The sequence below is a fragment of the Drosophila guanche genome, unplaced genomic scaffold (assembly GCF_900245975.1).
Source record: "Drosophila guanche unplaced genomic scaffold, DGUA_6, whole genome shotgun sequence".
Taxonomy (NCBI): domain Eukaryota; kingdom Metazoa; phylum Arthropoda; class Insecta; order Diptera; family Drosophilidae; genus Drosophila; species Drosophila guanche.
In genome coordinates this window covers 5,203,318-5,229,129 of record NW_022995750.1, presented here as the reverse complement: position 1 = coordinate 5,229,129, position 25,812 = coordinate 5,203,318, and the positions used below count along the sequence as shown (strand labels likewise).

General features: G+C 48.1%; 6 protein-coding genes across 10 annotated transcripts in view; 3 read left to right on the top strand and 3 right to left on the bottom strand.

Moving 5' to 3' along the window:
• Window positions 1–1,814: 1,814 nt before the first annotated feature.
• LOC117586447 (jmjC domain-containing histone demethylation protein 1) lies at window positions 1,815–11,090 on the top strand. 5 transcript variants are annotated; one of them, XM_034276487.1, is made up of 6 exons: window positions 1,815–1,960; window positions 3,273–3,554; window positions 5,951–6,111; window positions 6,238–7,595; window positions 7,652–8,403; window positions 8,475–11,090. In XM_034276487.1, the coding sequence occupies exons 2-6, from the start codon at window positions 3,432–3,434 to the stop codon at window positions 10,095–10,097; spliced, it is 4,017 nt and encodes a 1,338-aa protein (XP_034132378.1). In that variant the 5' UTR covers window positions 1,815–1,960; window positions 3,273–3,431; the 3' UTR covers window positions 10,098–11,090. The 5 variants fall into 5 exon arrangements, with proteins under 5 accessions (XP_034132378.1, XP_034132379.1, XP_034132377.1 ...); XM_034276488.1 differs by having other exon boundaries at window positions 1,834–1,885; XM_034276486.1 differs by lacking the exon at window positions 1,815–1,960 and adding an exon at window positions 2,563–3,134.
• LOC117586450 (protein Red) lies at window positions 11,010–12,956 on the bottom strand. Its single transcript, XM_034276492.1, has 2 exons — window positions 11,295–12,956; window positions 11,010–11,223 (listed from the first exon to the last, which is right to left on the bottom strand). The coding sequence occupies exons 1-2, from the start codon at window positions 12,876–12,878 to the stop codon at window positions 11,113–11,115; spliced, it is 1,695 nt and encodes a 564-aa protein (XP_034132383.1). The 5' UTR covers window positions 12,879–12,956; the 3' UTR covers window positions 11,010–11,112.
• A 69-nt stretch (window positions 12,957–13,025) lies between these two features.
• LOC117586452 (adenosine deaminase-like protein) lies at window positions 13,026–14,165 on the top strand. The gene has a single exon (XM_034276495.1). The coding sequence runs from the start codon at window positions 13,065–13,067 to the stop codon at window positions 14,085–14,087; it is 1,023 nt and encodes a 340-aa protein (XP_034132386.1). The 5' UTR covers window positions 13,026–13,064; the 3' UTR covers window positions 14,088–14,165.
• Window positions 14,166–14,399: 234 nt separating this feature from the next.
• Window positions 14,400–16,266, top strand: LOC117586451 (zinc finger protein 37 homolog). The gene is made up of 4 exons (XM_034276493.1): window positions 14,400–14,580; window positions 14,637–15,672; window positions 15,728–15,863; window positions 15,928–16,266. Exons 1-3 carry the CDS (start codon window positions 14,446–14,448, stop codon window positions 15,733–15,735), a joined length of 1,179 nt encoding a protein of 392 aa, XP_034132384.1. The 5' UTR covers window positions 14,400–14,445; the 3' UTR covers window positions 15,736–15,863; window positions 15,928–16,266.
• Window positions 16,267–16,438: 172 nt separating this feature from the next.
• On the bottom strand, window positions 16,439–19,454 carry LOC117586453. The gene has a single exon (XM_034276496.1). The coding sequence runs from the start codon at window positions 17,779–17,781 to the stop codon at window positions 16,855–16,857; it is 927 nt and encodes a 308-aa protein (XP_034132387.1). The 5' UTR covers window positions 17,782–19,454; the 3' UTR covers window positions 16,439–16,854.
• A 47-nt stretch (window positions 19,455–19,501) lies between these two features.
• Window positions 19,502–25,812, bottom strand: part of LOC117586449 (irregular chiasm C-roughest protein) — a 73,439-nt gene continuing 67,128 nt past the window's right edge. The window contains 1 exon segment of the mRNA XM_034276491.1: window positions 19,502–20,648. Coding sequence (XP_034132382.1) covers window positions 19,620–20,648 — 1,029 coding nt within the window. The 3' untranslated portion in view covers window positions 19,502–19,619.

The window sequence follows — 25,812 nt, the reverse complement described above, 5'->3', positions numbered from 1 at the left end:
AACATCTATATTTGATTCCTGAAATTTAAACGAATTTGTACATATTTTATATTATTTATTCGCTTAGGTCCTTTGGAACTTGAAATTTCCATACCTTAATAGGAGTAGAAAATGAGTGAGAGTATATAAAAATAAAAGAACATAAATAAATTCCAGGAAATCGGTGATTTATGTGATGTTTTCATCATTATCCGTTGTTCCTTAGAAAAAGAAAGGAGTATTTTAAATGTATAAGCCGGAGACTAGCTCCAATTATCTTGTAAATATAGAAGAAGTACCCCAAACCACTCCAAGCTTATTATAATATTTACTTATGTCCCCTTTCCCTTTCAGAAAAACAATAGAATTTCTTTTCTCTTTTATTTCGAGCGCTATTTTTCAAATTCTTCAATGTTATCAGGTAAAATGGCTCATCCAAATGTGACTGTAGACTGAAGACAAATACCAAATAACCAAAAAAAATACTGAAAAATCCATCCTAAAATACAACCGTTGGAAAGTCCAGTCACTTGAAGACATATATTTAAAATATAAACGGGTCTAAAAACCAAAAACGAAACTTAAAACCAACAATTAAATGATATACCGTTAAAAAAAAAACAAAAAAGGAAAAACAATGGCAGAAAATCGGTGATCTTGATCAGCATCAATAGCCGAGTCGATAGGGCCATGTCTGTCTGTCCGTCCTTCTTGTTTAGCGCCTAGTACTCAGAGACTATAAGAGCTAGAGCCACCAAATTTAGCACTGTTACAAGTGTATTTCAAAAATGGGCCATGCCCCCTTCCGTCCCCGCAAAAGGGCGGAAACCTGCCAATTCAATTTTGAAGATAAAAGAAAACTAAAACCGTCATTCCGTAGGGAATGACCATATCTATCAGATCACCAAATTGGGATCCGATTGGATCATTATTATAGCCACAATAAAGAAATTAATTTTCAGTGGCTAAACTCACTGCGTCCCGCAACTTATATTTTTTTTTTTCACATTCTCTCATTCTCATTATGCGGCCTCTGCCTCTGCCGACCCTCTGCCGCTTTTTAACCCACCCCCTTCCGCAGCTTATATTTGATTTTTTTTTGTGCGGGCGCTGCCTCTGCCTCTGCAAAGTGTGTTTGTGGGTATAGGGAAGGTTGAGAAGTGTTGTAGATGTAGATGACAGATGAGGAAAAAATTTAAAATTTGACATATAACCGCTAAGGTACAGATGTAGTACCGAGTGCCGGGTATAAACGTTGTGACGCGTAAGAAGCACGTCCCTTCTCGTTAAAATTGACGTTTGTCCTTTGGAGTCAAGCACATAGAATTCAAATGTGTTATGTTTTACTTAGAATGTGATTGTTATTTTTAAGTGGCAATCTCTCTCAAATCAAAGTGAATACAATAAAATTCTTTTATTTATACAGCCAATGAACCCTAATGACAGACAAATGCGTTAAGGTGTTCCTCTTCATTTTCATATGTCTTACATTAGATTTATCTTTAATCTTAAATAGATATTAAATGCTTCACATGTTCTGTGAAATATTTGTATGTAGAAAATGTGTATTAGTAATGTCATAAGGTAGTAAAGTATACAACCCAATAAAAAGGAGTATATAATAAGCCAAATTAAGTCTTCAGTCAGATAAAATGATTGTTTCAGTGTTAAAAGTTTTTGCAAGCTAGTAATATCTAATATAACATTAACATCGAGGAATATGATTTAAGACTACGGTATATTTACGGTATTTTATCGATAGTTTCACGGTCACACTGATTACTTTACAATTTTTTTAAAAAACAACAAACAATACAATCGCAGTAGTATTGCACCACGCACCACGCGCAATAAGTGAATAAAACAGGCTGAAAAAACGCTGCCTGCTCGTCTAAATAATTTACGCGTACGAACGACTTCCAATGTTTTGCCGAGCGCAGAAACTTGTGAAATTAATTATAATTTTTGCGTGAACATACGAGTGATTTTAAGCGTTTGTGTGTGTGTTTTTGTGTCAGTGCTTTTACGTCTATATGTATTAATTATAATTAAAATGTATTTCACGGCGCAAGCGAAAAAATTTTAATTTTCAAATTGAGTGGAGCGGAAGAAGGAAGGCAATAGCTGAAGCGGCTCAGTGGTGACGACGCTTATGGCACAGAACAAAAGCAATCAGTTTTAGAGGGGAAGAGCACAGAGCAGAGAAGAGCCACCACCAATACAGACTCGAAAAAATCTGACAAAAACTAGAAACGAAGCCAAAGTGCAAGTTTAGAATTCTTACTACAAGTTCATGGGAAAGTGCTTGCCTTGCTCCGCTATGACGGGGATACGTGGAGCCAGCCCCAAGGTGTGCAGCACGGTGATAAGTGTAGCGCTGCACTTGGCAGCGTTTTGAATGGCAGAAACATCACGTTAAATGCATTCAGCGCACATACACACAGACACGCGGGCAGGGGCATCATCCACAAATTCTCATCCCGGGCGCAGGTAGCCGCTGCGCTGCGACTGAGCGACATGCGACATTCACCACAGTTGAGTTTTGTTTTATCTGTTTCCTCGCCTTCTCGATGACCCGTGGAACAGAGGCGTACGTTGATCTGGGCTGTCGCACACGTGGGATTCGGCAACCCCTTGGCAGGCGAGCCACTGGCGCGGATAAGTAGAAGCAGTCGGCGTTGTGGTGGGTTTCCTCACCCGGTTTTGGGGCCCATGAAGCAATTATATAAGGAGGGGCCCGTCGGCAAAATAAGGGAAACGTAATAATGTTGTCAATAAGTGCGAGTGAAAGGGCTCTGCTCTGTAAGTGTAAGTGAAACGACAATGGACTGTGCGCCCAATCTTCCGCGTCAGCAAGCAAACAAAGGGAAATGACACGAGCAACGCTGCCGACGACGAGTCCTCCTTTATAGTTGCTTCATGGTTGGGGCCCAGCAGCAGCCCCAAGTGTGTTGAGTTTCATTCGTTGGGGCCGACCTAGCTCTGCACGCTATTTGTTCCGTTCGTTTCTTCAGTTTTTGCGTGTGTGGGAGTGAGCAAGCTTGCTGCGTGCTCTGTCAGTGTTCAGTGTAATGTAACGTCGCCGTTTTATGTGTTTGTGTTTCTGTGACTGTGTTGTGCTGTGCCTGTACCCCCCTCCGTTCAATTTGTATGAAGTAATAAACGTAATTAGTTTGTTAGTGCGCTCTTTGGGGCGAAAGACAAGTGACAGCAGCAGCAGCCGACAGATTGCAATCTGCATGAGAACGATACTAAATGCTGACGCATCTTTTGATTTTCCGCACATTTTGCAGTTTAACACTGGATTAGATAGAGCAAGAGAGAGGAAAAACAATTACACATTAATTCGTCGGAGTGGAACGGCTCGTTGAACATATATCCGAATCGGAAATCGGTTGCGGAGTGCTGTGCTGCAAGTGAAGTAACGTTTTCTATAAACGATTTCCGTGGCGATGTCCTCCGCCGTCGAAACGGGGTCGTCGCCAGCCAAAAGCAACAACAATGGCAACAGCAGCGGCGGAGGCGGCAATGGTAATCCCAGTACCAATCCGAAAGGTGTTCAGCGCCGTCAATTGGTGAGTACCCGCGTCTGTTTGTGTCCCGTCCCACTGTTCAATTTTCCCATTTCCCCCATACATCTATCAATAAACTGATAAATAAAAAAAAGCAACAACCTATGGCAATTATTGATAAGCCCCCGGTGCCCCAAGATGATCATTAGTTGTGGAAACAAACGTAAAACTCATCATTAATCTATATAAATAAATTGCATGCTCACTCTCTTCGGCCTCCCCATTTTCCCTCTATTCTATCTTTGTCTCGCTCGCTCCCGTTGAGCATTGGAGCTCAACTGATGCCTCATGACCAAAAGCAGTGAGCTTTATTTGCCATATTTGCTGCTGTTTGTTATTCTCCTCTCCTCCTCTTCTTCTTCTTCTTCTGCCTCTTGTTGGGGCTGGCTGGCTGGCTGACTGGTGCTTGTTATTCTCTTCTCGTTATACATATACCCTTCCAGGTGGTATGTCGACTATGACGCAAAGCTTCAATGCGTCCCATTTCTTGAGGCTATAACAGATGTGCTCTACTTATCAATCGATTCAATATAATATCGAACTATGGATTAGTTAGAGTATCTAAAATGTCGGCAGCTATTATGATATTCAGGCTGGCATTTCGTTTTCGTTTTGCTATGCCTTTGACTTTGCTACGATGTGGTGTGATTTGTATGTGTGTTTTGTGAGCACAGTGTGGTGTGTTTCTTCGGTTTCTATTTCGTATCGTAGATAACAGGGGCATTGTTGTTGTTCTTCTTGCCCAACATATTTACATACACGTCAAGGGAGCTGGGAAGGGGATAGAGTGGGGGTCTGAAGTAATGCTGACGTTGACACTGCTCGGGCAGAAGCCGATAACCGATTTGATATCTTATTGTCGACTATGATTAGCAACCGAAGCTGGATCAGAGCAACAGCTGTTACCACCGGCACCTGTCGGTAGCCACCGTCAAAGCACTTGTAACAAGAAAGAGATCCTATGAATGTATGCCACTGCCCTCCATCTCCCTCTAGCGTTACTCTTTATCTCTATGAATATTTAAGTGCGAATCGCAATGTACGCCCATTAAAAATGTATAGAGCAGAGCAGGCATGTAGCATGACTAACCTCAGAGGGGAGCAAAGCACATGGCAGATAAGGGTCCGCAATTAGCACCTAAATAGAATACATTAGGGGCCCCAGGTGGCCCACACCAATTGATGGTGCGGGAGAGCGGTGGGGGAATCGGTGACGCCACCCTGATACCACTTGACTGGATTTGGATTTTGGTTTCTTTTATCCACATACGCACAGACACACAGGCACACAAACACATAGAAATGTATGCTTTTGTACCTGATGCCGGACACCAAAACAAGCTTTTCGGTCAGAAGTCGCAGCAACAACAACAACCACAATGAAAAGCCACTAAAAAAAATCATTTAGAACATGCCAAACAAGTTTCCAGTGTGGCAAACCGCTCAAAAAGGATATACCAGACACACACACACACACACGCATGTATACTGAATACTCGTGCAAACGAGGGCAGAGTCGCATCCATGTTTTATAGATTTTTCATTGCACTTCCCCTCCCCAAAAAACTCCCCACAGCGACGGCGGCGACGGCCAAAATAAACGCAAAGCAGGAGACATGCTGTTTTTGTTTCTGCCTCTGCTTTTCCTTTGGAGCAACAGTCGTGCCGCAGCCCGGCGACGCTGTTTCACCACAAATGCATTTACGAGAATCTACATATATATGTATGTGTGTTGCATATGCAAAGTGCATGCGCACAGAAGAGAGACAGCAACAGGAGATGGAGCTATAGCTAGGGCGGGCTTTCAGGCCTGCCTGCCGCCCGGACAACACAACACGATTCCCATTGCCCTTTGCCAAGTGCCGCACGGAAATTGCCAGACAACACGAACGAGCGAGCAGCAGCGAGCGCCAACGAGAACGTAGTTAAGGAAAACCCGAAGCCCCATAAATGGTTCCTTAGTGCATGGTGCGTCCATGGCCCCAAAGAGCCCAATGAAAACGAAATGACGAGCCCCACAAGCTTTTATATACGCCGAATAAAGCAGAGGCAGCGCAGAGCTGCGCAGCGGTGATGGTGGCAGTACTCGGAGAAAGTGATGGCGCTGGCAGAGGTGGATGGCAGAAAGAGAGCCACGAGAGAGGAGTGTGTCACTCAGTTGAGTGTGGTAAAGAGCGGAAGGCATTTGTGAATCATTTTTTGATGGCGTCAGCAGAGAAGCTAGCGGTGCCGCCGCCCTCTGTGGAGTGTATTTATAGGCATTTATCGCTGCGCTCCGGCTTTTTCCGGCTCTCGGGGCCTCAACGGTTTGCTTTGGTTTTGCTTTGCTTTGCATTCAATAATGTTGTCTTATCTCCCTCTGTAATGTTCCTCTCTCTCTCTATCTCTTTCTCTTACAGCGCGAGCGCAAGCAGCGGAAGCTCTACCTTGACGAATGGTCACAGGGCGATGACGATGGTGAGGGGGCGCGCGGTTTCAGTGTTGCCGAGAAACTTGAATCTTCAAAGTTTGCGCAGGCTGGGATGGTGCGAGAGATGCGTGGCTGCGATTTAACCGTCGCGTAAGTATATCAGTTATCGTCTATCGATTGATCAACAGCTGCCAACTTAACAAAACAATTCTCATGGATGAGCGAGTAAATATATTAATCTTAAATTCTTTACCCTTCCCTCAATGCCGTATTCAGATTCCTACAGCAGCATGGCTTCAACATACCCTTACTCTTCAGGGAAAAGAACGGGTTGGGTCTGCGGATGCCCGATCCCCAGGAGTTCACTGTGGGCGATGTGCGGCTGTGCGTGGGATCGCGTCGTTTGCTGGACGTGATGGATGTGAATACACAGAAGAACCTACAGATGACGATGAAGGAGTGGCAGCAGTACTACGAGTGCCCGCAAAAGGATCGACTGCTGAACGTGATTTCGCTGGAGTTCTCGCACACGCGACTGGATCGCTTTGTGCAGAGCCCAGAGATTGTGCGCCAGATCGATTGGGTGGATGTGGTATGGCCCAAGCAGCTGAAGGATGCCCAGAAGGAGGGCACCAATCTGCTCGGCGGCATGATGTACCCCAAGGTGCAGAAATACTGCCTCATGTCGGTGAAGAACTGCTACACAGACTTTCACATTGACTTTGGCGGCACCTCCGTCTGGTATCACATACTCAAGGGCAGCAAGGTCTTCTGGCTGATACCGCCCACCGATCGCAACCTTCAGCTCTACGAGAAGTGGGTGCTGTCCGGCAAGCAGGCGGATATATTCTTCGGCGACACGGTCGAGAAGTGCGCACGCGTCTATCTGACGGCTGGGAATACCTTCTTCATACCCACCGGCTGGATTCATGCCGTCTACACACCCACCCAGTCCCTCGTCTTTGGGGGCAACTTCCTGCACTCGTTCGGCATCGTGAAGCAGCTGAGAACGGCCACCGTTGAGGACAACACAAAGGTGCCGCAGAAGTTTCGCTACCCCTTCTTCACCGAGATGCTCTGGTATGTCCTTGCGCGCTATGTTTACACGCTGCTCGGCCACTCCCATCTAGAGGGAGAGCCCTCGGCCAGCGAGGCGGAAATGGCCGCTCGACCACACATCCATCTCACGCACTACGAGCTGTTTGGTCTGAAGGAGATCGTCATGTATCTGTACGATCTGCCGCCGCAGAAGAAGAATGTGCCCAATCTCGTGCTAGATCCTGTGGCTCTCATTAAGGATGTACGAACACTGGTGGAGCGGCATTGCAAGGACCAGCAGGATCAGGCCGTGACGGGCATGTCCGTTCTGCGTACGGCCTCCGAGGAACAGGCGGGCTTTCAGCTGTACGACCGCACAAGGGTCAAGCAGGAGATCAAACAGGAGATTGTCCGCAAGAATGCTGAGGTAATCCGCGAACAGCAGCAGCTAGAGGCTGGCAGGGATGGTACAGTGGCTGCCTCAGGTGCCGTTGTGGCTGGCATTGAGTATAGCAATGGAGTCCTCAAGAAGGAGCAGCTGGAGAACGGCGGCGGAACACCAGGAGCCACTGGCCAGGCAGGCGGAGCGCAACTAGGTTGGTTTTATCATAACAATCTTCGTGGTTTTTACTTTACTAACTTTTTATCTTAGCAGAGGCCACCTTTGTCCTGCCGACGGATACGCTCAAGTATCGGCCGCCCAAGAAAATGCATCTGGCAAATGCAGTGGCTGCGGCAGCGAGCAGCAGCACCACCAGTGGTGGAGGAGTTGCAGCCATAGGAGGAGCTACAGCAAATAGTAATAGTCCCCCGTCTGCCGGTGGGACAGCAGGGACAGTCACAGGGAATGCCATCAGTGTGATTGCCACATGTTCCAACTATAACAATCTGAACAGCAGCGATGCGGCATCTCTGGACAATAACTGTCCCTCGCCTGGGGATGGGGCCAAGCTATCGCCACATCTGACGGGCACCGGCCAGCCGAGACGACGCCGCACGCGCTGCAAGAACTGTGCCGCCTGTCAGCGCTCTGATTGCGGCACCTGCCCCTTCTGCATGGACATGGTCAAGTTCGGTGGACCGGGACGGGCCAAGCAGACGTGCATGATGCGCCAGTGCCTGTCGCCCATGCTGCCAGTGACCGCGCAGTGTGTTTACTGTCATCTGGACGGCTGGCGACAGACCCCAGTGTCGCCGCAGACCAAGCAACTGGCCACCGTGGACGGGCCCTCGGCACTGATGGAGTGCTCGGTTTGCTATGAGATTGCCCATCCCGACTGTGCATTGTCGCAGCTGGACGGCACAGAAGATGCGGCTGATGCCAAGGGCATTGTCAACGAGGATCTGCCCAATAGCTGGGAGTGTCCCAGCTGCTGTCGCTCCGGCAAGAATTACGACTACAAGGTATAATATATTTTGGCTTTCATTTAATCGAAACGAAAGCTAATGCCAGTCTCCTTTCTTGTCCCCCATAGCCACGACATTTCCGGGCTCGCCTGAAATCCTCTGAGGTTCGTCGAGTGTCCGTTTCCCATGGCCCGGGCGGAGAGGCTGGGCATGAGGGCACGAGCAGCCTGTTGCCGCCACCTGTCGGACAGTACACGGACTTTGTCTTCACCAGCGAATCGGAGATGGAGTCTGGCACGGCGGGTGGCCATGTGACGCACTGGAAGCACGGCATGAAACGGCACCATCAGCTGGAGGTGAAAACCGATCGGAACAACAGCTGCGACACTCCATCTCCTGGAATATCACCGAATGCCGTGGGCGACAAGGTGAAGCGGCGCAAGAGCGACGATGGAACGAGCGTCAGCAGCAGCATGCAAGAGAGCAACGATGCCCCGTGCAACTCCTCGGTGGATGGAGCAGCTGCAGGCGGAGGTGGTGGAGGAGTGGCGACAGCTAGTGGCGGAGCCGGAGGCAGTGGTGGCGGCAATCAGTGGAGCGGCGGCGGTGGAGGAGGAGGCAGTGGATCGCGCAAGAAGAACTCGATACGCTCACAGCTGGCCCAACAGATGCTCAACAACTCGAATCGGGTGCTCAAGAAGCCGCAGTATGTGGTACGGCCAGCCGCATCCGGCAGTTCGTCCGGAAACAATGCCAGCGGCGGAGGCGGAAGCAACGGCATCAGCAATGGAACAAGCCAAAGCGGCGGAGGAGGCTCTGCCGGTGAGCGCGGTGCCAATGGCAGTGGCACGAGCGGCTCCAATGGCATCAACAGTCTGCATCACAGCAGCTCTTTGGCCCTGGATCCCACAGTGCTGAAGATCATCTTCAGGTATCTGCCGCAGGAGACGCTGGTCACCTGCTGCTCGGTGTGCAAGGTATGGTCGACGGCTGCCGTCGATCCCGATCTCTGGAAGAACATGAACTGCTCGGCGCACAAAATGTCCGCCTCTCTGCTAACGGCCATTGTGAGACGACAGCCGGAACACCTCATTCTCGACTGGACGCAGATAGCCAAGCGGCAGCTGGCGTGGCTGGTGGCTCGCCTCCCAGCACTCAAGAATCTCTCGCTGCAGAATTGTCCCATTCAGGCGGTGCTGGCACTCCACACCTGCCTCTGTCCGCCCCTACAGACGCTGGACCTAAGCTTTGTGCGAGGTCTGAACGATGCCGCCGTCCGGGATATTCTGTCGCCGCCCAAGGACTCGCGGCCCGGCCTAAGCGACTCGAAGACGCGACTGCGTGATCTCAAGATTCTCAAGCTGGCCGGCACAGACATCTCGGACGTGGCCGTGCGCTACATCACGCAGTCGCTGCCATATCTCAAGCATCTGGATCTCTCCTCCTGCCAGCGCATCACTGACGCGGGCGTGGCCCAGATAGGCACCTCCAACACGGCCATTGCCCGCCTGTCGGAGCTCAATTTGAGCGCCTGCCGCCTCGTCTCCGAGAACGCGCTGGAGCATCTCTCCAAGTGCGAAAGCCTCATCTGGCTGGATCTGCGGCATGTGCCACAGGTGAGCACACAGTCGGTGATACGATTTGCGAGCAACTCCAAACATGATCTGTGTGTGAAGGATGTGAAGCTGGTGGAGAGCAGGCGGCTCTCGACCTCTGTGCGTTCGTCCCTCGGCAGCAGTTGGCATGACTAAAATACAAGAACTCCAGGGACAGGGAATAGTAATAAGACAGCCCAAAAAAACCTAAGTTTTAATGTTATACATTAGATACTTTGGATAGCACATAGACCCTGCACTTCCCCCTCCTCCTCCTCATCAGCGACTTTCCACCTCATCGATCCCCGCGACACGCCAGAAAGGGAATGCCAAAGAGAGCCGAGCGAGCGAGCCCTTTTGCATATTGTATTTATTATATAGATACTATATTATATATATGTGTGTACACGGAAATGTGCAAGCTAGTCAGCGGGTTCCGGGGGGATCAGCTTGTTCTTCTCTACTCTCTTTCCCCTTATGTATGCCCAACGAAGAGTAGAACAATCCTCTCAGTTTCACACACACAGTTCGGACATAGCGTAGTGATTAATATTAGCATTCCCCCCATGATGGTAATTACATTTAATCAGTGTCATATAATTAAGGCATGTCTAGGAACTAGAGAAACCAAGAGAGAGCACCACACATGGCTTTGTCTGAGAGAGAGTCGTACTACGTTGTTTCATAACTACCTACATATACAATTTGAAACTTAAGGCTGGATATTCACAGTCGAATATAAATGTTTTCGTCGCAATTCGACGAACATAACTCGTCTGTGGATACCTTCTTAAGAGTGCAATCAATTGCGTTTTGTCCCCTTTCATCATATACGTGTCTCTGATTATATTTCTACAGATCCTGTAGGATTTAGTTGAACAATTTGCCTTATTCATGTTGATCTTAGATATTTGTTGGGGTCTTATCAAACGATTTTTTCGTAGTTTCGCGTCCCACTTAACAAGTGCTAATATCGCACATAGTGGATAAGTTCTGCCTGCCAATGATCCCCAATCCTCCCCTTCCCACATCCACCCCGTAGCAATTAAAATAGTGATAAAAACCATGTGGCTAAAAAACACACGCATAACTTATCTTTAAAGTTTTACAGCATTACATTACAAATATAGAATAATGTTTCAAGAAATATTAGCAATAGATGTATGTCTCCTTAGTACTTGGCTGATTTGTATTCGGGTTCATCGCCACCGTCACGGCTCCCTCCGCCACCACCACCACCACCGTCGCGATCCTTTGGCATTTTACGCTTTTGTATGATGGTCTGGAAAGATGTACAAAATGTTTTGTTAATTGAATTCGGGAATGTTTTGGAGCTCGGCAACCCAAGCTCACCTGAATCTTCTGCCACTCCCGATCCAGTTCAGCTTTTTCGTTCTTTTCCGTCTTGTTTTTGCGCGTCTTGCGGCCATCCTGCATCTTGACGCCGTACTGGAAGGCGGCCTTGGGCAGTGCCTCCTTGGTGCTCATGTAATCGGAGTACTCCTCCTGCGTGTCAAAGTCCCAGCGGCCGATGGGGCCCTTCTTGTTGCCCAGATCCATCTTGGTGTAGTCCACCTCATCGTCCGAATCATCGATGGCGTCGTTCATCTCCTCCAGGCCCGGGTAGCACTCGGCATAGCCTTCCGGTTCGTTGGCGAATCGCGAGGCCATAGCCTTAGATATCTTCGGGGGCGGAGGTATGCTGGTGATGACCGGCTCCACCGTCTCTGGCGGAGCATCGCCAAAGTAAGAGTTCTGTCCGGGAGCAGGCTTGCTGGCTGCATCTGCACCGCCAGGACGAGCATGCCGATCGCCACGCGATTTGCCTCCCGGCTGATAGTCACCCACATCGTCGTATATACTGTCCCCCAGGGGAGCAGCGGGCTTGCCGCCCTTTGGATTGGAACCAGCACCCGCACCAGCACCACTGCTGATGCCCGGTTGGGTGCGGACACTCTCAATTTCCTTCTCGTAGAAAAGGGGCTTGTCCTTGTCGCGCTTCTTGTTCTTCTTGTTGCGACCGCCGGCCCGCAGATAGCTGAGAATTTGGGACAGCTTGTTGATGACAATATCGTTGGTGGTGAGCGTGGCAATGTCCTCCCGCGACGCCGGCACCTCGAACTTGGATCGCTTCAGCGTTGTGGGTATATCAGTCTCGCCCAGCTCGTCTTCCAGATCGATGACGTAGGCCATCCGGCCGGGAGCGAAGAGTTCGTTGCGCGGCACCTCCTTGGAGCGACGCGCCTGTACCAGATTGTAAATGTTACGCGCCAACGAACCATTGATGGCGTTTATGTCCTCCGACTCCCTGCGCTCCGCCTCCAGTTGCTCGGCTGCAGCGGCCGCCTCTGCCAGTTTCTCCCTGGCCAAGGCGGCAGCGATTTCCTCCTCTTCGGTCTCCTTGGAGTGGAGCTCCGAGCGCACTTTCTGCAGCAGCGCGTAGTCGAGACCCTTCACCAAATGGGTGTGCTGTATGTCTCCGCCCAAGAACTTTGACTCCTGGATGATTCGCCGTCTCCGCTCGGCGGCATCGATGCCCGACTTCATGTCCGGGGCCACGGCACGGTAGGCATTGGTACTTCCTCCATGGCCGGGTGTGCTTGCGGTCGTGTAGTCCGGATTGGCATTGTCACGTCGCTCGCGGGCGCGATCCCTGTACTTCTCCGACAGTTCCAGCAGCTTCACATCCTCCTGCTTCTTGAGGGCGGCATAGAAGTTCTTCTTTTTCCGCCTCAGGTCATTGCGCTCGCTGCTGCTCTGGGTTTTCTTCTTGTCGCCCGCCGCAGAGGGCGTGGCGAAGGTTGCTGTGGCCAAGGAGCCTCCCGCGCTGCCTGTGCTGGAGCCAGGAGGCGGGGCACGTGGCGTGGCCAGCAGCTTGCGGAAGTCATCGTTGGTGAGACGCACCGAGGGTGGTGCTTCCAAGTGGGCCTCGGACATGGTCAGAAATCAGAATCCCGGAAAAACCAACAAAATTGAAAAATCTTTATTTACGAGTGCGCCAGTGTGACCGCTGACTTATCGATGAAATATACCATCACACAAATTCTACCGTGGCGCGTCATCGATGTGATTATCGATTTTGTCCCACCTCTAACCTACGTTTATTTCCATATTTTTTGCAAAATGTTTAAATTTTTGAAAGAATTGCCCAAAGTTGAACTGCACGCACACCTCAATGGATCACTCAACACCAATAGCCTGCGGGATCTGGCCGAAAAGGTGTACGGCAACACCTCGGAGGAGTTCTCGCAGCTGTGTGCGCGCTTTGTTGACTTTGAAAAAGATTCAAATCTGGACAAATGCTTCGAGAAGTTCGCCTTTGTCCACGAGCTGACCTCAACGGCCGAGGGGCTACAGTATGCCACGGAGCTTGTCATACGCGACTTTGCCAACGATAACATCCAGTATCTGGAGCTGCGCACAACACCAAAGGCCAACAACAATTACCTGCGGCGGGACTATCTGCGCATTGTGCTCGACACGATCAAAAAGGGCCGCGAAAAGTACCCGAATATACTGGTGAAGCTGCTGCCGTCTATAAATCGATCCGAGCCAGTGGCTGTCGCCGAAGAGACTGTGGCCTTGGCTGTGGAGTTTGCTAAAACCGATCCGGACCTGGTGGTGGGCATCGATCTGAGCGGAAATCCAGCCCAAGGCAAATTCACAGATTTCAGTGGAGCGCTTAACTTGGCCCGCAAGGAAGGCTTGAAACTGGTCATCCATTGTGCGGAGATAGACAATACCTCGGAGATTAAGGAGATGCTGGCCTTTGGCATGTCGCGCTGTGGACACGGAACTTACCTGTCGAGCGAGGACATTGCCCATATGAAGGCGGCAGACATCCCGATCGAGTGCTGCCTTACAAGCAATGTCAAGTCGGGCACGGTATCCAGCTTCGAGGAGCATCATCTGAAGCAGCTAATGGAAGCCGATGCCCCCAAAGTGGTGTGCACGGATGACAGCGGTGTTTTCGACACGACGCTGACAAATGAGTTATTGCTGGTGGCAGAAACATTTAACTTGACCCGCGACCACTGCATTGACCTCACCATGGAGGCAGTGAAACACTCGTTTGCCAATGATGAGGAGCGTCAACAGATGGCACTCAAAGTGGAGCATTATGTCAACAGTTTGAAATCAGAATAAAATGTAATTTGAATTCACTGTTTTCGATAATTGGTTGACCCACCAATCTAGATAAACTGCTTTCGATAAGCTGGAGAATATACTAATTTGTACAATACATTCATTTATTTAAAATCAAGTTTAATTGTAAGGAATATCTAATGAACTAAGACAAATAAAATTGTATGCTAGTAAAATTAAGCAGAATATTAAAGTCCGGGAATATGATTTATGCCCATTGGCAGTGAACGAACTACCTTGGTATTTTAACGGTATATTTATAAAGTGAGAAGGTATATTTCTGAGGTTCATGCGATATATTCTATCGATAAATCCTCATCTTGTTGCAAAAAAATTAAGCAAATGAAATTTTTAAATTATGTCTCTAAGATTAAGCGAATTTCTTTGCCGGGTTTGCCTTCAACAAAACGAGCTGCTGGTGGACATTTATGAGCATGTGGAAGAGCTGCAAGTGGACTTGTGCTCGTTGCTGGAGAGTTGTGGCAACATAATAGTGAGTTTGCCCACCGGCTTCGCCAATTGAGTTGTTATGAACTGCCTTCATTTTAGGTGGACCCGTCCGACGCATATCCGAAATATTTGTGCCAGGAATGCACCAAGGAGCTGCTCATTACGGCCAAATTTCGCAAAAAGTGCTCCGAGACACAGATTCGTCTGCAAGAAGATGCAGCACAAACTAAGCTGATGGTCGAGGAGCAAGATTTTCTGGCGGATGAAGAAAATCTGGCGGAGGAGGAAGTTTGTCTGCAGGAGGAAGAATACATGACAGAGGAAATCATAGTATGCGATCCCAGCGACTATGCGGAACAGATGCCAAATGACGAGCAGGAAGAGGCGACTGAAGAGGATGCTGATCAGGTATCACTCATCTCTGCCAGATACAACTGCGACAATTGTGGTGCTGTCTTCCAGCAGCGGCAGTCCCTACGCAAGCATCTGGAGAACTTTCACGCTCTTATAACCATCTACGACTGCAAAAAGTGTGGGCAGTTCTTCACTGATTTTGGCACTTACAAAGGCCACAGCTGCAGCGATCGCTCCACGGAATCGGTTGATCAAAGCGGTCGGCATAGATGCATCCACTGCGGCAAGTGTATGCAGTCGGCCAACAGTCTGACCGAACACCTTCGGGTGCACAGCGGCGAACGACCTTTTGTTTGCTCAAATTGCCCAAAGGCCTTTACAACAAATGGAGCACTGGTCACGCACCAGAAGCGACACTTCAAAGTGATTCAGCACCACTGCAACTACTGTGGCCAGGGATTCGTGGAGTCCAGCAATCTCAAGCGCCACATTACGTCCAAGCACACAAAGGAAAAGCCGCACACCTGCACCGTCTGCCAGCGCAAGTTCTCCAGGGTCTACCTGCTGGAGCTACACAGTCGCACTCATACGGGTGAACGGCCCTATAAGTGCAAGCATTGCCAGCGTAGTTTTGGCCAGTTGGGCGTGCTGCGCAGCCACGAGAGAATACACTCGAATGAGCGCCTTCATCGCTGTCAGTTCTGCCCAAAAACCTTTGGTCGTGCGGCTCAGCTTAGAAATCATCTGATGCGACACGAAGAGGAGGCTGATAGCGTGCAAGGTAAGAATCATTTGATAGTTGATTGAACTCTAATAATGCTGGCTTTTCTCTTTAGTTCAGTGATGGATTTAAATTTGTTAACATTTGAAAAATGTTTGGAAAATCTTGTTCCTGAGACCAGCAGGCTGGCACTCGCCTCAAGGCTGTGAAATCATGGTGAGGAATACCACAAAATCGAACGCGTAGAGCTTGTAAGTGGATCCTAATCTTTGCTGGTAATTTTTCGATTTAAATAATTTCCTTGTTCACCCGCAGAAGTATCTTCCTGCTGCACAACTGGAAAACTGGACCACCACCTAGCTGTAACTAGTTAAGAATTAATTGAGACTGCTTTGAGTTAGTTTTTAAATTGTTTATTTGCATGCAGGTAAGATTTAGTAATGTTTCATTCTTGTAATTGGTTTACATTTCCTTTGATTCTGTAATTATCCTACAAGTTACAACAAATTACGTAGTTATATGCTTTGCTTTGCTAAATATATATGTATATGTTGTATGTATATATCCATATATAATGTATAGATGTGTATAATCGGGTCTGATTGATGAAATTACAAATGCAAGAGACAAACTTGAGTGCTCGCATTAGGCTGAGAGCATTTGATTTTCGGTTCTATCAGAGATCCTATTTGTACAATAATGTATGTATAAATTATTACCTATTATATATTCATATATGTTAGTCATCGTTTGATTTGATTTTCATGCAGGTTTCGAATAATGTAATTCACTTAATTGTTAATTTATGAAATTATTTGTTTTCTTGTTGTATTACGAGTGCTGACAAGATTTTCCTATTCCAAGTTATGGCTCAATTCTCTTTGGGTTTCGCCGTTCGATTCACATCTCTCGAGCTATAATTTTTCTTCCGGTTTGGCGGCGGGTTAGCTGCTCTCTACTTCATCCACATCCTACGTCTGGTTCGGGGTTCAGGGTTCGGGTTCAGTTTCAAAATCGTGGGTCAGGTCAGGTCGGGTCTGGGGTTGGGGTTTGGGTTTCTGGGATTCACTTAGCCTACAAAAGCGTCGCCTCTGCCAAATATTAATTGGTAAAATAAAAGATGGAAAGGAAATCATTATAGCCAAGAGCCAATCCGGCACTGACTTGGTCAGCGGGTTAGCAAACGGATAACAACTAGAGGTGAGCGTGATGGGTGCATAACTCTGTGCTCCATCTGATCCTCTACAGCGCTGCGCTGAGCTCCGGCGTCCTGCGGTAATACTTACGCGCCTGCACATTCAAATCGTCCAGCAGCAGCTCATTGGAGGACTTGGAGCGCTTGGGGAAGATCAGAGCGTGCCGCAGTGGCGTCACATGAGCGATGGCCACATGGGAGCGCGACTTGGGCTTGGGCGGTGGCTTGGGTGCTCGCTTCTGCTTGTGGGAGGGTCGCCTCAGCTGCTGCACAAACGATTTGCTCAGCGTGGAGCCGCGATTAAAGTCAGCCGCCTGGTGGAGCTGCGTCTCGGCGGGATACTTCTGCAGCCGCTGATGCTGCTCCGACTTGAGGCGCTCAAACAGATTGGTCAGCGTCCTGGAGCGTGGGGGAGTCGGCGCCGGATATTTATTGAGATTCAGCTGTGGCGTACTATGCTTGGGCGTTCGCCCAGCTGCACTCGTGGTGGGTGTGGTTGAGGCTGTCTGCGCCTTGCTGGCAAACACGTCGTCGTCCAGCTCGCTGAGGCTCACCAGCATGTGTTCGTCCTCGAACAGGTCATCGGTGTTGGTCAGCGTCATGCCTCCTGTCTCTTGCTCCTGCGAGGAGTCGTCGTCGTAGTGGGCAAAGATCTCGTCGAAGGCGGCGTTCACAATGAAGGACTCGTCCTGCAGCTCTTCCTCCACACTGCTGGGCCGCGTCAGCGTGCCAAACAGATTCTTGCGGTAGTCCTCGAAGGTGGACTGGTGCTGCAGCTGCTCCGTGGAACGGGCCAGACGCGGCCTGAGATGGGCAGTGGCCAGCGTCTGGGTGCTACAGCTGTTGGTTAATGGTGCCTGTGGCTGTGGCTGTGGCTGTGTCTGTGCCTGCGGTTGTGGTTGGGACTGGGCCCGTGTTCGTGCTTGCTGCTGCAGCTTCTGGCGGTGCATTTGCTGCATGAGGCGCTGTCGCATCTCCTGCGAGCGGCGCTTCAGCTGGTTGTACTTGCTCTGGGTAGTGCCATTGCCATTGCCATTGGCACTCGGTTCGTACTTACTTAACTCTCTGTCCCGATCCCTGTCCCGGTCCCGTTCCTGCTCGGCCTCGGCCAGTCGACGCTGCAGGGCCAGCGTCTCGAAGGTGTGCACAACGCTGCCCACATGGGTGCTGATCTCCGGGATGCCCAGGTCCCCGCTAAACAGATCCGCATTGCGTCTGCCCAGCGTGGCATGGCCATGCCCGTGGGCGTGGCAGTGGCGCAGTGGTGGCACCGGGCACCGTCGCACTGGATCTGTGGGGAATTGCTCAACGAATTCGGAGGCCTCCTGCTGCCAGAGAAGGTTGCCCCGCTCATCGTGGCCGCTGGCTGTGGCATGGCTGGTGGACTGCTTGGGAGGATGTTGGTGTAAGCATTGTTGTTGTTGGTTGTTGTATGTGTGGTGGTTGTTGTTGTTGTTGTTGTTGTATGTGTGGTTGTTGGCAGATAATTCAAGCAATTCGTTAATGAAATAAATTTAAAAAAATAATTCTGATTAGCATCGAGTTGGAGCCGAGAAAACACACAGACAAGGACACTCGTACTGTCTGCTGTTGGTGTAATTTTTTTGATTTTGTGCTTGGTGGCTGGTGAGCTTTTCTGAGAGGGCGGGGGCCGGACTTTCGGGGGCATTGGGCGGGTCCTGGGCAGGTGGACAGGTGGTTGGGGGGGGCCGAGGATTCATAGCTTACATCTACAATAAATACATAACTATTTTATATAGAGCTCTTATCCATTCTATATACACATTAAACATTAAACAATAAACTATTTTGCGAGTTTCTCATTGTGTTTTTCTCGCATTGAAATCATTTGCCTATCAACTAAATTTGGTTTATAGACTATTTAAATATTTAATTCAATGAAACAACAAACAACACAAACAGCTGCCGAGCCTCACAATTGAAGAGTTATACATATATAATGCACATATGTATATACATCTCCTTTTTAAGCCATGTATGTACTTGTTTTATGTATATGAATTTCGTCGTAGCAGCAGCCACAAAATTAAATCGGAATTAGAATTGGTTGGGGGGCATAGAGCATGTGTCATTGCATATTACAGCTTGGTTTTCAGCATGATTGTGGACTATCAAATGAGGCCTTTGAACCATTTGATGAGCCTAAACACAGGATGTTACACTGTCTACATATGTATGTTTATCTGTTCTTTGATTGTTGTATGGCATTGCGAGGGTGTCCCTAAGTTGTGTCCCAATTTTAGGCTCCCAATTATGGTAGAAGGAAGCGCTTCCCTTTTGTATGAAAGTTTTTTTCATTCTGCCGTCAGTTTTTTGAAGTTTCATTTTCTTGTAGTGTCATTTCATATATTGATGGAAAAAAAAGAGTAGTGAATAATTCCACAAAAGAGTTATCAATGGGGAAGGTAAAACCAATGTACGCAAAAACTTTTAGTGGCTGCATTGGATGTTGTTAAAAAATGGTAGAGAATTTGTATTTGTATCCATAAATCGTGAGCTGAAATGTATACTTTAAAAGAGGAGATAATCTCAACAAGCCAAAGGGTTTTTTTATTACCCAATTTACTATGTTTGGAATCATATTTGCTAGACTGAAGATTGATATCCAGATTTTTAATGAAACCTAATGAATTCTACGATTTCCAACTGAACTTTTGGAACACCCTGTACCAAACGAAGCGCGGGCTACATATGTGTAGGTGTAGGTGTAGGTGTGGGTGTGGGTGTGGCGTGTTAGCGTTAGTGTTGCGTGTTACAGTAGCGGAGTGTGTGCGTGTGTGGGGGTGTGCGTCTAATAATAGTTATTATCAAATGGTAGGCTATCACTGGAGCTCGTGTAGTGTGGCTGCTGCTGCAATTGTGGCGGCTGGGGCAGCACCTGATTGCTGCAACCATTCCGCTTGATTGCCTTGTTGCCGTTGTTGCACTTTTGGTGCTGGTGCTGGGACTGCTGTTGCTGTTTGTGCATGGCCTTGAAGTCGTCCTGCGACTTGCTGTTGCTGCCTCCATTCTTGGAGCTATGCTTGCCGCTCTTGTGGCCCTTGCCTCCGTGCTTGGTGTGCTTGAGGCTGTGGTGCTGTTGTTGCACATGCAGCTGGGGATTCGAGTGGTCGCTGGCAGTGCCGCTGCTACCGTAGCTGTAGATCTGCGACTTGGACTGGCTGCGCAGCGGCTGCTGCTGCATTGTGGCCACACTGTAGTGATCCAGGCTGTCGAATGTCTGCAGATAGTGTGGATTTATCTGGGTGCAGTAGTCGCCTCCGCCACCGCCACCGCCTCCGCCGCTCTGCTGCTTGCGATCGAGTGTGTTGCGAGTGCTGGAGCCACTGGGATGTGGCATGTGGGGGCCAGCATTGTAGCTGAGATGCTGATAGTGCGACTCTACATTGACCTGCTGCTTGGATCCATTCTTCATCGGCAGCGGCGGTGGCTGCTGCGGTTGTGGGGATCTTCGGTTCGTGTTGTTGTTGCCATTAGTGTTACCATTTCCGTTTCCGTTCGACTTGAAGCTGTTGTTGCCACTGTGCAGCGTGAGGCTGTTGTTGCTGTTGCTGTTGTTGCTGTGGCTATAGCTGTGATTGCTGTTGCTGCACTCGGACTTCGTTTTGATGGCAATGAAAGCGTTGGGCAGCGGTGGCAGCATTGGTGGTGTACCCGATGGCGTGGCTGTCGATGAGGAGCAGCTCGGTGCTCCCAGTGGTGCTGGTGCTCCTACTCCTTGAGGAACTGTTGCTGTGGCGCTAGCCACAACCACCAGTTCCCTCTCCCGCTCCCGCTACGCGATGTGATGACCGCCAAATGTGCGTAGTACTGGTACGCTCTGATTTTTGGTTGTTGGTGGTGGGGGAATTGTTGTTGTTGTTGTGTTGGTGGTTTCACATTACAATTTGTGGTGTGCGTGTGGTGGTGGTGGTGGTGGTGGATTGGTTAAAATGCGCATTGGTTGGCGGTTGGTTGTGGTGGTTTGGTTGGAAAATGAAATGTCAGAGCGTAAAAAGAGACGAAAAAAGGAAAAGAGTAGACACTTATCATATAAGTTGTGTATGATATATAAGTATATAAAATATATATATTTTTTGTTTCTTCTTTTCAGATAGTATACTTAGGTATCCTCGTGTGTGTGTGTTTTGTGTGTGTCACTGATTGATTCGGTGTGGGGAGTAGGGGAAAAAGTGCGTCAGTTGTGGGGACATCCCGTTTGAAGTATGTATTTAGTTCTATTCGGTTTCTTGATTGTTCAGTTAGGTAGTTCATATATATATACACACATATAGTCGTAAGTACTATTGCAGCTAAGCTTTGACGACTCACTTACAAGTGCCTCGACTACTTGGTGCATTTTTAAATAAATAAATCAAAAGAAAGAAAACTTAAACTACACAAGTACAATATTTACATGGAGTGTGATTAGTATTACAATTACGACTACATCTAGTACGAGTACATCCAAAATGCAGAGGCTAACGCCTTGTGAGCTTCAAGTGGGGGAAGACTGTGTTTCCACAACTTATATTAAAGCCAATTCCTTGGGTTACTTTCACTGGGGATTTCATGCATGGATGCAGTGACAGGCAGGCAAGAGGACAGGCAGCAGGCATTATGGCACGGGGCATGGGGCAGGCAGCAGAGTAATTTTTCGAGCGAGAAACTTATTAAATTTAACCGGGGAATACGTGGCAGGCAGTTGCCCGCATTCGTGGAGAAAAATATAGCTAATTAACCAGGCTAATTTGGAGCAAAAAGTGCCCTTTAGCTGCAACCCACGAAGTTGTCGCATTTAAATGACTCTTGGTCCTCAGGGAGAAGCAGTTTCTTCCCTCGTTCGTATGTATGTTGTGCTTGAGGCTGACTCGGTAATTTTTACATTAAATTAAAAAAGTTTCCGCCAACCTCCCTCCTGGCCACAAAGGAACGGCAACTGTTTCGCTATCTTGTCTGTCTCTTTCTCTGAGAAGCTCTGAAAATGCACTTATGCATAGTCAATAACGCACACATATAGGAAGCAGGGGCAAAGTTTCAGTCGTTCACTCAATGCACTCTCAAAGACACTACAGGGTGCACTTCTCAAGGAAACTTGCAGCTCCTTGGAACAGAAAAGTTGACAGGCATTGACATAATTTTACGCGCAATGACAACTTGAAAGAGCAGAAGGAGGGTCGCAGCTGAAGCCGCCTCAGGATGTCTACATGTCCTGGCGTTGTCTCTCTCTGTCTTTTTCGAGTGCAGGCAAATAAGCGCGTAAGTAAGTGGTGCACCCACTCCATGCTCCAACCCCCTTGCACCCTGGGGCACTTTTTCAGCCATTTCCATTGCATTTTCTGCATCATTTAGTTGCTGCTCAGCAAATTGATGGAAATTTAATAGACATGCCACATAATTGTGGCCGGCATTTGGCGCTTGACTGGCACTGGCTAATGATGGATGACTAAGAATCGAAACGACCAGCTGTGGCAGTACCCGGGAAGGGGACAAGGACCTCGGTTCCTGGACAGGACAGCCGCCAAACGAGAGAGCAACATCATCAACAGCAGCAGCAGCACCACCAGCCGGAAATGGGAATGAGGGGAATGGGGAATGGAGAATGGAGAATGGTGAATGGAGGGTTGGAGCTGCCTCAACGGAAGCTCAACTCAGTGCCACAAAAATTTGAAAACTTTGTAAACAAAACTTTGAGCTCCGCACTTTGCTGCTGGCGCGAAACGAAACGAAAAACATCAGGCGACGATCCGCAGGACCTCTTGGATAAAAACGGTACTCTACCATCCGCCCCTGCTCCCCCTCAATCCCCTGTCAACTGCACAAAGTTTTCCACACGGCAAATGGTAACTGAACTTGCTCTAAACTTCGCCGAGAAGCAAGACCCGGACACAGACGCGGACGCGGACGAGAGCCGGTTCACTGCCACTGCCACTGCCAGTGGAGTTCCAACTGGAATCCACTCTGCATACAACAACAAAAGCTTTCATCAATTGTCCGGCGGATGTTAGGTTCACAGACAGAGACAGCACACAGATGTAGACAGAGATTGGGTGAGCGTTAGCTGTGACAGGGACAGGGAAAGGGACAGGGACAACGACAGTTGCAGCCAAGCTTCCGCTAAGCTCGGCTACATCCGGCACCCAAATCACCGTAACCACCTCCACCCCAATAGCAAAGGAAGCGAAACACACTCTGCCGCCAACACCCACACCGATCAAAGCTAACTGCACTTCAAAAATGGCTTCTATCCTGAATCCACTGCACTACAAAGAAAAGGAGAGAGAACGAAAATAAAACTAAATAGAAGGAAATGGGAGTGATTGAATCGATATTGCGACTAGAAGATACCCCCGCTACTAGGGGGTAGCAATGTGAAGGAAAAAGACATTCCATGCCCCAAATGGACACTGTAAAGTCAAGATGTATCGTACAGAAAAGACCAGTATTCCAATGATTGTCGAATACACCCATGTCCCTCTCCCATTGAGGAGTATCAAAAAATAAAGAAACGAGAATATTCTTTTGTAAATATTACTTTGAGCTGGTGATGCTTCTGCTGCTGCTGCTGTTGCTGTTGCAACAGAAGTGGAAGATGGCTTTGCTCGTTTTGCATTTCATTCGAAGAAAATGCAGCAAGTTCCCCCAACCTCCCACCGCCATCTACACAACACGCGTCCTTGTGTTGCTGCTGTTGCCGCTTTGTGTATCGTACAATTGTAATAACTATCTCGGCGAGTGTTTGAAATGCGTTTACCAAAAAAACTTTTTACGGCTCTCTGCCACTGCAAGAATGCAGGAATTTTTACGCTTTTCATTGCTGCTCCTTCCGAAGGGGTGGCACGTACTTATTTCAGTTTTAAATAAAACGGAAAACGGAAAAACGGGGCCAAATGGTTATAGTAAATACAAGATGCGTGCCTCTAGAACCGGAGTATCCAGAAAAGTATGCCACCGTCATTTCTTGTAATATTTCGCATACGCCCCGCTGTAAATCCAGAATAATGGCCCCATAACAGATAGCATATTGAGGCGGTAATTGTTCGAAAGCAAAATAAATTACCCAAAATGTGGCAGACAGCAAAAGGTAGTTTAATTAAATGATTAACACTGATATTTACAACACCATTGCGATACACAGAAAGAGCGAAAGAGCGTGCCAGTGGGAGAGTGTGCCCATCAGACGGGCTGGTCTGGTCCCCAAATAAAAAAAGGGGGCCCTCACACCTGCCACGGCATCCGTTGCCCATTTTGGAATGTGCACGAGCACCAGCACGGGGTCAACCGGAAATACAACTTGCGGTCGTGTCGCTCTCATCGTGTTCCCTCCTGCCCGTGTCCATGTCCGTATTCGTGTCCGTATCGGTGTGCCCTACCCGGACCCAGACTCGGACAACGGTCAATTGCTTTGCTTAAACAGTGGACGACCGCTGCTTGTTTTGTTTGCTGATTGCGCAAATATTTGCGCAGGCATTAAACGCTGAATTGATGGCCAAACGAGAAGACCGTGCGACTGCCATGACCATGGCTGACGCCCCAAACACCGGTTCCAGCACCGTCTCCGGCCGCAATATAAATTTAAATATTAACGCCCCGACTTAACCTCGATGAGTCGGCCATGAGCCCCACGCCTTCGTCATCGTCTGTCTGTAGGTATTTTTCTTTCAGCCTCCTTTCAGTCTGACTTCTTGACCAGAGTGAAAGGCAAACGTTTGCTTTAATGTTAACAGCCTCGTTACTTTTTATTGCACGCACTGTGCGGGTCCTCTCCCGATCTCTCTTCACACCGAATGGGCGTGCAAAAGGAAACTTAGAGGTTCCCAGCACTAAGCCAAAATATTCCGTGTGGTCATTACCAAAAAACCAGCAAAAGCAGAAGCAAAAATTCCAGCAAAAAGAAAAACAAAAAAGGTACCAAAATTGTGATTATGAACACAAATTTGCGCTTAAATTGCGGGCGTTTCTTGTGGTTTTATTAAAAAAAACCGCCAAGTCATTAAATTTGATTACAAGTTTAATTTTTCAATAAGGCAGTCGCCGCACCAGCAAAAAGGAAACACCCAAGGATGGTTTTGGTCGGCTGTTAGCGAATTTTAACCAGGTTTCAGCTAATCGCAATGGGTTGGTAGTTTCCTTAACTCGTTCTGGAGGCTACTCGGGAGTGAGAACATAAATTTGTCTAAATTCCACGCTGGGTATGGAAAGTAATCAAATATTGCTCAGGCATCTTGTGGCGGGAATGAGCCAACCGTAATTCGAAGTATTTATTAGGTAATCGCATGACTTCTGCAATGTTGAGATGGAACCCAAGAATGAAACTAGTTACTGGAATATTCACTTCTCACTGTGATTAATTGCCAAGTGAAAAGGTCACGTAATAGTTTTAATGGCGCTAAATACTGTTAACAATCTGCAGCATTTATGATCGTTTTCAAAATCAAAATGCACCGCTCCTGTGCGTCCAGGCACTCAGTCAACACAATGACTTTGTTATGTACTGATGAAATAAGTTGGAACCTGAAAGGGTAGAAAAAGGGATAGAGGGGATGTTGGACGTCAAACCGGTGCGTGTTTGAATTAGTTTTACGGCCACTAGTTGTGTGTATATTTACTATTTTACTTGGGGAAGCCGAAAAAAGGAAGCGAAGCTCATAAAATGCAAATTTTGTGTGTGGTGTTTGCCTGGCGGTGGCGCCATATTAAAAAATAAAATGCACCTGCAAACACACACACATAAATTACATTTATAGTGGCAGAGGTGGAGGCAGGGCGGAAACTTTACGCATACCAAACCACACACAGAGAGAGAACACTCCCATGAAGCATGCCATTTATGACATCCTCCACACTCCACCACTCCACATAAGTACCAAAACTGAGAAGAAAAGAGTGAGAACAAAAGGCAAAGAAAGCTTTGCTAGTTGAAGGAATAGATACCCTAGACGACCCTAGATGATATTGTCATCGGAGTTGGATACACTTTTTTTTGATTTAATTGGCTTGTCTGT